Source organism: Octopus bimaculoides, chromosome 2, assembly GCF_046866305.1.
Source record: "Octopus bimaculoides isolate indiv1 chromosome 2, ASM4686630v1, whole genome shotgun sequence".
Classification (NCBI taxonomy): Eukaryota; Metazoa; Mollusca; class Cephalopoda; order Octopoda; family Octopodidae; genus Octopus; species Octopus bimaculoides.
The window spans coordinates 17,029,102-17,041,457 of NC_142929.1; the positions used below are offsets into that span (position 1 = coordinate 17,029,102).

Here is a 12,356-nt window from a genome sequence, read left to right on the forward strand (position 1 = left end):
ATCTTCAAGGCTGGTAAAATAATGTTTACGGCAACAGAATGTGGTATTTTCTTCTTTGCCAAAAGCTGGGAAATCTTGTGACTAGCAATTTGGGCTTTCTCGGGAATTGAGTGAAATTTCTTCAGTCTTTTTGATTGAATTTTTACATTATTTTTTAGCATCTCAAAGTATTCTTTTGGTTTGTCCTTATGTTGCGATGATTTGTTATTAAATGGCATTGAAGTTTACTGGAAACGATCCCTTCATTTGAGAGTGTTGTTAAACAAATTATACGAAAAGGAACCGAGTTGTCCTTTTCCCATAATATAAAATCATATTGGACGTAGTTTTCTTTATATTTTCGTTTTGACAGGGTGGACTTTTTATTCTGGTGTTCGTCTTGTTAGCTATTACTCCCTTCCTTATTTTTTTGAGGTCTCTATAAAAATTTGTCCATGTTTAAATCTAAAATTAAAAATCGATTAATATTAACATAAAATAATTTATGCAAATTATTAATAAATCAATAATTAAAGACTACTAGGACTACTAAACAGTTTACTTACAGACAATCCTGGTTTAAACACAGAAATGTAATATATTGTAGCAAAACTGTTGTTCGTCGTGTAACGTGATTTATATTTAGCGTATTTTATGATTAATAAAATTAATTTGTATTTACTCTCGAACTTTGCGAATGTTCCTGAATCGTTGTTTCCCAAAAATCTCGAAAATAATATTCGCGGTATTCCAGGAATCTCTCGCGGCACACAGTTTGGCAGACACTGCTTTCGAGCATTCTAACGATATGCAGCTGTATTTTCTTCTATTACTGCTTGTCCCGTACTCCTCAACAAAATATAGGCTAACTATTGAAGCAATTAATCGCTAAATATACACAATGGATATTTTGAGAATATTGTTTGGTTTGTTACGACTCAAAGAAGATAAACGATTTGTACCACTTTATATTAACGATTTACCGTTAAGTGAGATTTATCTAGCAAGTTGTCTTTGTTTAAATACATAATATGATTATAGTAATTGATATAAAGTATTGACCATTCAGATAGCTGAAAAATATCCAGCATCATGATCAGCTATACCATTTGTAAAATAGTTGGTTTTTAGCAAAATTGCTAATGAGGCATATAAAGTGAGCAATTTACTTCCGACATTTTAGATGTTTAAGTTTAAAAACTGACCTGTCTTCATCCTAGAACAGTGAATAAAAAAATTATGAAGATGATAGCTAAATTAACTTCAGCTTTGGATGTTTTCTGAAACGGAGATTTTCATTAGGCATATCATACACGCAATGTGTTCTTCGTAACCTGGCAGAAGGAATTCTATCTTCATGTGCGTCAGGTATTAAAGAATCGCAGAATTGAAACCTTATAAAATTATTTGAATATCCTTTTTTTCTTTTAATGTAATAGTGAGGATAGTAATTCATTTTTCAATGATAAGCAAACATCCACAGGAAATTAAACTCACCAGCCAGAATTTGTTGATCAATTAAATTTATGAGGAAAGTACACTTTGAAATATCACTCGTGGAATTTAATTTCTTTTACAGATAATACAAAAACTAAGGAACCGAACGATGATCCACCAGGATACAATGAAAACTATGGCCCCTTAGATACTATTTGGGGGAATCCTTTGGAGCCTGTACAAAATGAATATTCACCACCACCAGAATATTCATCACCATCGGGATGTCCCCCACCTGGATATCCACCACAACCTGGATATCCACCACAACCTGGATATCCACCACAACCTGGATATCCACCACAACCTGGATATCCACTACAACCTGGATATCCACAGCAACTCGGATATCCACCACAATCCGCATGCCTGTCACAACCACAACAACAACAACAACAGATTGTTATTGTAAGCAAATACTGTTTTCTTTTCATTTTACTTTTGACTGCTCTACAACCATTTAGCGTGAACAGTGATCATATGTTTTGCAAGCTTTACTCATCAAAAGGTGACTGTACTAGGAAATCATCCTTAAGAGTTTTTAGTCTCTTTACATTCTAAGTTCAAATTCCACCGGAGTCGACTTTGCTTTTCATCCTTTTGGAGTCGATAAAATTAGTACTTGTTTAGTACTGGAGTTGATATAATTGACTATCCCAGTTCCCTAAATTTCAAGCATTGTGCCTATAGTAGAAAGTATTATTATTCAATGTCGTTACGTCATCATCGTTGTCATTTCTAGCTTCCTCTTTTTTCAATTCATTGTCATAATCATCATCATCATCATTATAATCATTATGATCATCATCATCATCATCATCGTCGTCGTCATCATCGTCATCATGAATGTCGTCATCACCATCCTAGATGATTATGTTATACTTTTCATTTCTTCCCTTTTCAGACACGAAACTACCAACCACAACATGTTGAAAATAAGGTGACTTCAGCAATTCTTGTCTCCCTTTTCTGCTTTTTGCCAACAGGCATTGCTGCTCTTATATATGCACAAAAAGTAAGTAAAATACGAACATTTCTTGAGAGAAATTCTATTCATAAACATACATTTTATCTAGTCGTGGGTGTGTGGTAAGGAGTTTGCTTTCCAACTACATGGCTCTGAGTTCAGTTATACCTCATCTTTCACAGGTGTGTATATAGAGAGGGTGTTTCAAAAAATTTGATTTCATTTCGCAATCAAATAACTTTGCCAGTTCTTGTTTAAATGACTTCAAATTTTAACAGTATGTGTAGAAACAGATCAAAAGTTTATGTTTAATGTTTGATATGTTTGTCTTTTCAGTTATAGATATGGCATTCACTAGAAGAGAAACGGCATTTTGTGTATTGGATTATGCTCGGACACAGTGGATGGAACAACACTGTGCAGCGTGCATTTGTGAGAGAGTTCTCTGAAAAGTCACCAACGGCAATGCAGATTTGGACATGTCTCAAAAAATTCAAAGAAGGAGGCTGACTTTGCAGGGCAAAAGAATCCCGACGACCACTAACATCGGAAGAGATGGTCGAGTGGCTTCGCCAAATACAAGAAGTCCATAAGAAGATAAGTCTGGAGACCCAGATTCCTCCAACGACAGTTTGGCGCGTCCTGAAGAAACGCTTGGTAATGAAACCCTACAAGCTGCAGCTCGTTCAGGGAATAACGGCAGATGACTAGCGAAAGCACAAAGAATTCTGTGTTGATATGCAAGAGAAACTTGAAGAAGCTCAGTTCAAGAAACCTTTTGTTTTCGGTGATGAGGCCACATTTCATACGAATGGCAAAATCAATAAGCATAATATTCGCATTTGGGGCGAAGAAAATCCCCCATGCCATAGTTGAGAATGAGAGGTGAATGTGTTCTGCACCATCTCCACGAAGCATCTTCATCGCCCGTCTTTGTGAAGCTGTTCATGGAATCCACATACCTTTGAATTTCTCATTCAAATTTGGAGGAATAAATCTTATGTTGCTCAACATTAAGCCTGTTTAGTTGCATTTGCATTGTAGTTTCTGTGATATCTACACCCCAAATGATGTCAAACGTTTTGAAATGCCCTGTATATACTCTTACTCTTTACTTTTTTACTTGTTTCAGTCATTTGACTGCGGCCATGCTGGAGCACCACCTTTAGTCGAAGAAATCGACCCCGGGACTTATTCTTTGTAAGCCTAGTACTTATTCTATCGGTCTCTTTTGCCGAACCGCTAGGTGACGGGGGACATAAACACACCAGCATCGGTTGTCAAGCAATGCTAGGGGTCAAACACAGACACACAAACATACACACACACACACACACATATATATATATATATATATATATATATATATATATATACATATATACGACGGGCTTCTTCCAGTTTCCGTCTACCAAATTCACTCACAAGGCTTTGGTCGGCCCGAGGCTATAGTAGAAGACACTTGCCCAAGATGCCACGCAGTAGGACTGAACCCGGAACCATGTGGTTGGTAAGCAAGCTACTTACCACACAGCCACTCCTGCGCATATATATATATATATATATATATATATATATATATATATATATATATATATATATATATATATATATATATATATATATATATATATATATATATATATATATATATATATATATATATATATATATATATATATATATATATATATATATATATATATATATGTATATATATATATATATATATATATATATATATATATATATATATATATATATATATATATATATATATATATATATATATATATATATATATATATATATATATATATATATATATATATATATATTAAAAATACACATTAAGTACAGGGCATCACCAGCGAGTCGAAAGTACGTAAACACACGAGATATAAGTACAGAACAAATACAGAAAATACAAAAAATATACACATGCAGTACAGGATATCACCAACGAGTGAAAAATATGGTAACACACGGAGATAAGTACAGGACAAAATACCAAAGGAATTCTAACTCCTCAGTTGTTGAGCTTTCAATGACAAGACAGGAAAACTTCATAACACAGTAGCGTCCAGATATTTTTAAAATAAAAATTCATGGTGAGTTAGAGCTTCGAACGAACAAACGACATCATAGTGGACGTACAGAGTAAACAATCGACGAAAACAGACAGGAAGAGCCATTAGGTGACGATGAATTGTAATGAGTAACGCGCGGGGGAAAGTTTGGAAGGATATAGAATAAATAGAAGGGAAAAAAAATATGGGGAGGCGAGAGTAATTACATCTAGTTGACTGGACATCCCATCAGAAAAAGACAGAGAGACGGGAAAATGGCTTGTAGTCACATGTGATCAAGAGGCAGAGGGGGAAGAGGACAAGAGAGAGGAGAAGGAAAAGAAACGAAAGGAATAAGGAGAAAGAAAAAAAGAAAACTAGACAGGACACAGCAAAGAAGGAGGCGGAGAAAAAGAATTATAGAGGATTATAGAGGGATAGAAAGAAAATAGGCAGAGAGCAGAGTGTGGAATCGCAGAAATTATATATAAATGTAAAAACTTACTGTTGACAATGGTTGAGTGGTTTTCAATTATAAATAATTAAAAATACACATTAAGTACAGGACATCACCAACGAGTGAAGATTACGTAAACACACGGAAATAGTATATATACACACTGCATGTAGAGAGAGAGGATTACGATTGCCCCACACGGTAAGTTGTAATGGAATATATATATATATATATATATATATATATATATATATATATATATATATATATATATATATATATATATATATATATATATATATATATATATATATATATATATATATGTGATAGAAGAAGGAAAATTCACAGTTTATATAGTTTTAATATATTTTAAATGAAAGAGTATTGTGGTTCTCGACCGGTTTTGCTTTCGCTAATGATAACATTAAAATTATTGTGATTTCGTATTTTCGTCAGAAGATTTTAGTCCATGTTCTTCTACGAAATTTTGTAAATGAATCAACAAGTAGAAAAATCTAAGGCGAGGTAATTGGTTTTAGTTATTATTCGGGACAGGAGAGGTAATTGATATTTTTTTTCGGTGAGATAAATAAGCATACAAAAACTCATGAGTAAAAGTAGAGATTAAATATGTACAGTGATGGATATGTGATCCTGAATTAAAATATATACTGAGACCAAAGTTGGTTATGTGTTCATATTTAGGCGTGTTCTGTTCTTTTCGATAAATAAATTTTCGTTCCTTAAACGTTGTTGTGCAGAAACCGTCTCTTTGAAGAAATTGTGATAGTTGGTTGGCGATTCCCTGCACATGTCTCTATTTGTTCACTCAAAGAACCATACATACATGTATATTTTTTTAGGGGCATATCAATCTTACTGAAGGGTTACTAGTGAAGTTAGGTTTATAGTACTTCAAGTTGATTCGAGGGGTTCTGGGCAGGTAAGGTTCACTCCTGTCTTCTTGCTTTAATTTTTTCAACTTTCGTTTCTAGTTTGTAAGTTTAGGTTAATTAAGTCATCAACATTAGTTATTTTGTGGTGTTTTAGTACTTCGTTTTTTAAGCGGAGATTGTATAAACTGTATAAGTGATACAAGTTACCAGTTTTGTCTAAATGCACAAGAATCCCTTTTCTTTTTGAGTTCCTTCACTGGTATGTGCTTTTTCCTTACATTTTGGTTTGTTCTTAGAGTAATCTGTGGAATATAATGCTTTTTGCTATACTGCAAAGATTGTCTTCGAATCCGGCTAGTTTCGGATTAGTTGGATTAGTTCGGATTAGTTCGGATTAGTTCTGAGTTTTAAATAAATACTATAGCATCTCATTGATTATGGTGTTTCTTCTCTTTTCCCCGGTCAAAATGGTATGCGCGCCACCTCATACGGCGGATAAAAGAATTAGTTTTCTCGAAGAGATCTTTTAAATATTCTTAATATTCTTTTTGGGTGGCAACGGGATATCCTTGATGGTAAGTTTTGCTATATTATGGTAGACTGCTTTAGCAGCCCGTAGTAGGATGAGAATTAATACGATAAGGACATGGAGTTAGATTATCCAGGTGGCCGCTCTGGATCATTAAGTGTGTGTGTGTGTGGTGGTATAAAGTGCTGGTTAGCTTTTCTTTGTCTCAGCGTTTGATGTAATCTGGTCAGCTGACTGACTTACAATCTCCTATACCATACCCAAAAAGACCGTTGTTCAGCTGCTGTCTCCAGGTTGTTGTTTTTTTTTTCTTTCTGTGGAGCAGTGCGTGCACCGGTCGAATATTTCCAAAGTGGAGACAGTATGTGGAGACACTTATTGCATCAACACATTTTAACAACAAAAATGAGGTATCTATGATATTCCAGGCATTTTCAGGCTGTATTTAGATTATAATATCCAACGTGATATTATCTAATATCATTTTTTAAAGAGAGCATATTGTGATTTGAAGAATTTGGCTGCTGTTTCTAACAGCATGAGTTGCGTTGTCTCCTAGTGGTTATGTCATAGACTGATTGTGGCTCTGTCATGGAACTGATAAGCATTTAATTGATGATCATACAGGAGAAGCAAAACAAAAGGTCCTAAATAAGACCAAACGAGTAGCATGATTGTAATAATTGTGATAAGGTCCCTTATATAAAGGGTCACCTGTAATACCTGTTTGTTCCATTATGTCTAACAATAACCACTCCTAGTATTTCAACCACAACAGTCTTTTCCCACTCATCTCTTATATCGCTGCCAACTTACCATGTCATTATAAGGTTTCTATTAATCCAGTGTCCATATAATAGCTCTAACACCAAAGTAGCAACGGGCTTTTGTAAAATATCTACTTTTATAAGAACAATGGTTATGAAACTGATAAATAATATCAGTTCATCACCACCACACCCACACTATAAAAATATTAGTAGAATTTATAGTCACGCCAGCATCCCACCATCGATCCTTTTATTAAGAACAAACTATATTTGTTGTTGTTAAGGAGGTGAGCTGGCAGAATCGCTGGAACTCCAGGCAAAATGTTTAGTGTTATTTCGTCAGCCTTAAATATCTGAGTTCAAAATCGGCCGAGGTCAACTCTACCTTTCATCTTTTCGGGGTCGATAAGTACTAGTTGTTGGCCTTGTGCCAACATTTGAAACCGATGTATTTGTTATTGAGTTCTGTTTACATATTTTAAATAAAAACTTTCATTTTATCTTCTAGGCACAAAGAATGGCCCTATCTGGTAATATAGAAGGCGCACAGGAAGCAAACGCTGGTGCAGGAAGACTAATCAAAATATCAGTGGTTGTGGGTTTTCTCGTTATTATCATTATAATTATTCTACGCGTCGTTTTGATTAGATTAATAGCATGAACATGAAAACTGACATTAAACGAAGAGGGATTTCTTTTTTTTTTTTTATGTTTAATTCTTATCAGATAAAATATTCCTAGCAAAAATGTTCCAAGATATTGGGAAATCCACACAAATGATATATTTCATAATAAATTATATAATTTCAAATATTGAACAATGATATATTCTGATCGGTGACTTCTACAGCTCCAACTTGATGGCAAGACCCTATAATGGAGTAACACTATGAGAGTATAGTGATGTTTCTGAACCACTTGTACCGTTCCTTCCGTCCAACTTAATTACCCAAGAAAGGTGATGTTGCATCTTGCTTTTACTTGAATGTTCTTTATCATAATCTCAGGAACTACCAAAGTTTATAAAGCCATTTTAGAAACATAAATGTTAAACAAACAAAATTTTTAAGCTATTTCCTAGTTTATCAAAATATTGCTTTAAAGACAGTATTTTATTTGAGCGTTAAATATTCATGTAATATGGTTTAACATAAAATTGACTGTTACGCATTGACAAACGTTGCTATAGCTATACATGTCAATACAAGATTCTAGATAATGGTAGATAGAAATAGCTAAGAGTGAAAACTACATTCAAATATTGACCACAAATGTAGAAAAATATTTCTTGTAGCTTTCATTCATAAATATTTTTGTTAATATTCGTTTAAATATTTCTTGTTATTATGTCAAACAATGGCAAGTGGAGTTCACAACAAACATACGAATGACATTTTGCAAACAAGAAACTAAATCTCCAGCACAGAAAAGATGTAAGGACAGCAGCAGAAGATTGGGTATCTACCCTTATAAAACGGAAAAAGGAAGTTGCTAGCAGGTGATTACCAGTTTTGAAACCGTACACCTGAGGTACAGTCTGTGGATTTACCACCAAACTAAGCGACACGCTGACACCAATCGCCATCAAATTCAAAGCTAAATTATAACCACACGAATACGATAACATTTTATAAACAATCTTTTCAAGTATTAGATGTGGTTGGTATTTTGTAAAAATGAAAATAATGATTTTATTGTACTTCAATAGTTTTATTTCCAATGTGGTTATTGAATTTTAGCATATGTAATTCGTCTTTAGAACATCTCAATAAAATTCAATTTTTTTAACAATTAATTTTATAACAAAATAATAGTTATCACCAACAACAACAATAATAATTACACCACTGGAATATACGGTGCAGTACAGCTAGATTCGGATGAATGCCTTCGAGTTACCACCGAAATTCGCTACATATTAGAAGGTCAGAAGAATTAATTGTTTGTCCGAGATTGATGAAATGTTCTTAAAAATAAGATGGAAGTAAGGATAATACAACAACTATAACAACAACATCAACATCAACACAAACATACGAAATCAAATCAACAACAATTATAAAATCAGCGATGATAACAACAATCACAATAACAACAATAAAAAGGCGGCGAGCTAGCAGAAAGGTTAGCACGCCGGGCGAAATGCTTAGCGGTATTTCGTCTGTCTTTATGTTCTGAGTTCAAATTCCGCCGAGGTCGACTTTGCCTTTCATCCTTTCGGGGTCGATAAATTAAGTACCAGTTGCCCCCCTCCCCAAAAACTTCGGGCCTTGTGCCTAGAGTAGCAAAGAATAACAACAATAACAGCAACATCCCCTCTCACACACACACACACACACACACGCACTATACCAACCACAACATCACACACACCGCCAGCAACGCCCACTACAATAACAACAACGAACACACCACCACTACCACTACCACCACCAGCAACAATAATCCCAGTAACCGTAACAACAACTACAAGGTTTTTAACATCGGTAGCACCCTACACTGTCTTCTAGAATCCCAACAACAAAACATACAGCATGACGTGGTTCTACCCGACAGATTTATTCTTCGACAAAAGAGGTGTGTATCCCACTACAGAATTACATTGAGACAGAGTCAAAGGTTTCCTTAGTTAGAAATAGACTCCGACACATCTTGGACCGATATAACAAAACCACTAAAAAACATAACTCATCTGGTGAGTGGTGGTGTGTGAAGATCTAGCTGTAAGTGGTAGTCTCCTGAACGTTATGAAATATAGCCAAAAGAATTGATTCGGAACAGGACTGGAAGATTTATTAGACGAATCTAGAACAGCTGGTAAAAAGGCAAACCTTCTCGTTTGAGTCCTGATTCTTCTTATTTTTATTGTTATTATTGTTGTTGTTCAGTAGTCTTATTTTTATCACGTGCTTTCACTTCACTACCGAGCTCAGCTCTGTGTGCCTTGGGTATGTACTGTGGTTTGTTGTGATGCTCTTATTTTTGCTGTATTGAAATTATTTTACGTAGGATGTGTGCAGTACTTACTAGTGCTATTTTATGTATTCTATATATACTTGTAAGTCCTGGAATTATTGTAATGTATTTGCCTGCGTTTTTTTTTTATCATACCTAATGCGCCTACTATAATAGGAATTGTTTCTGTTTTTAAGCTCTATTTCCAGGTCTTTGCATTTTGAAGGTTTTTCTGTTTCTTTTAGAGAAACGTTGTCATCTGTTGGTATTAGTACATCGATTAGAAAGCATTCTTTTCTTGCTGATCTCTGACAAATATATCCGGTATATTAGCCTTGATTTATTTATTTGTGTATATTGGCATATTCCATAGTATGGTTGCTTTCTCATTTTCTGTGACCTTTTCTGGGGTGCCTATGCCATCTTTTTCTGTTGATATTCCACAGTGTTGGCATAGCTTCCAGTCTATATAAGTCCCAGCCCTGTTGTGTCTATGAATATATTACTTCTTAGCCTGGACTGGGCGGCCAGAGACAATACGATTTATTGTTCCTTCTCCATTACCACATACTCTGCAGTTATTTGTTGTATTTCTTTTCATTGTGTGGTTTTGGTGATTTCTCGTGGGAAGGTTTGATCTCGTGCTTCAATTAAAAATCCTTCAGTCTCTCCTTTGAGCCCTGAGCTTCTCAGTAATCGTTGGGAATTTGCTTTGTCTATTTCGTTTCTGTTTAGTTTAACTTAATATTTGCCATGAAGGGGATTTTCGTTTCTACTCTAGGCACAAGGCCCGAAATCTTTGGGGAGAGGACCAGTCGATTAGATCGATACCAGCACACAACTGGTACTTAATTTATCGATCCCTAAGGGATGAAAGGCAAAGTCGACCTCGGCTGAATTTTAACACAGAACGTAGAGACAGACAAAATACCGCTAAGCATTTCTCCTGGCGTGCTAAAGTTTCTTATTTCTTTATTGCTCACAAAGGGCCAAACATAGAGGGGACAAACAAGGACAGACGAAGGGGTCAAGTCGATTACATAGACCCCAGTGTGTAACTGGTACTTAATTTATCGACCCCGAAAGGATGAAAGGCAAAGTCGACCTCTGCAAAATTTGAATTCAGAACATAACGGCAGACAAAATACCCCTAAGCAATTCTTCCGGCGTGCTAAAGTTTCTGCCAGCTCGTCACATTTGAAGGGGCTTTTCTTGCCATCGGTTTATCGTGATCCGTTGCGGTTCCAGCTTTAGTTTGGATCTTAGTTGTTTTACAGCTTTTGTTGTTTCTTCTTTTTCTTCATAATTGTTAGGTACTATGACTTTTTTTATATAATTGTCAGCTTCCTTTAAGATAGAAGACAGTTTTTGTTTTGTGGGTATTTCTATTAGTTTTCTTTGCTCCTGAAGTAGGTATTTTTGTAGTCCTATGGTGACTATTTTGTAATAGTTTTCTAGCTATATAAGGCCTTACCACCTTCAATGGGTTGTATGTATAACCCTTCTATGTCAGATTTTGGGTGATGCACCCTGAATCCTGTCATTATTTTTTGTTTTCCTGTCTATTTTGATTAGTTCATTTAGAGTTCAATTAAGAATATTGTACGCCTTCGTTTCTGGTTTTAAATCACTTTTAGTCATCCATAGTCGTCTTTTTTCTCTGTCTTATCTTCAACATCCCTATGAAATTGCCCATGCATTCTTTTCTTCATCTACCTATTTTCAGTTTCATTCATTCTCAAGTGCTTGAACAGTGCTTTATTTTTTCAATCTTCCGTCCTACACAAGCCTGACCTTCTTATTTCCAATAATACTGGTTCTATGGCATTTTGGACCTACTACGCTATGTTGTTTTCTTTTGCTTTAATGCTGTGTTCGCATCCAATTAGTCCTCTTACCCCTCTTTTTCTTGGTACATACAGTCTATCTGTGACACTTTTTGGTTGGAGTATCCCATAGCTAGTTAGAAACTTCCTTGTCTTTCTGTCTGAGCTGATTAGTTCGTCTACTGTCCATGCGATTACCCCTGCTCCGTATCTAAATAGTGAAACCGCCCAGGTGTTGATAGCTTCAATCTTATTCCTTCCGACTTAAGGATCAGTCTCAGTCCGCGCAAATAATCCACTTTAAATTTTTCCGTCATTTCTTTCTCCATCAATTTATCCATTTACAATACTCCCAAGTACTTATAACCCGTCTATTCTATCTGCTTCATAACCTCAACTGACGGTATT

The 12,356-nt window shown here is 35.1% G+C and overlaps 1 protein-coding gene across 2 annotated transcripts in view; it reads left to right on the plus strand.

Moving 5' to 3' along the window:
- The window catches only part of LOC106884204 (uncharacterized), a 20,034-nt gene extending 11,076 nt beyond the window's left edge, over positions 1-8,958 (plus strand). The window contains exons 2-5 of one of the 2 annotated variants that reach the window (XM_052975775.2): positions 1,559-1,884; positions 2,381-2,491; positions 3,576-3,643; positions 7,676-8,958. In XM_052975775.2, coding sequence (XP_052831735.1) covers positions 1,559-1,884; positions 2,381-2,491; positions 3,576-3,643; positions 7,676-7,706 — 536 coding nt within the window. In that variant the 3' untranslated portion in view covers positions 7,707-8,958. The remainder of the gene's footprint in view (positions 1-1,558; positions 1,885-2,380; positions 2,492-3,575; positions 3,644-7,675) is intronic. The other variant, XM_014935452.3, reaches the window with a different exon arrangement.
- The last annotated feature ends 3,398 nt before the right edge of the window (positions 8,959-12,356 follow it).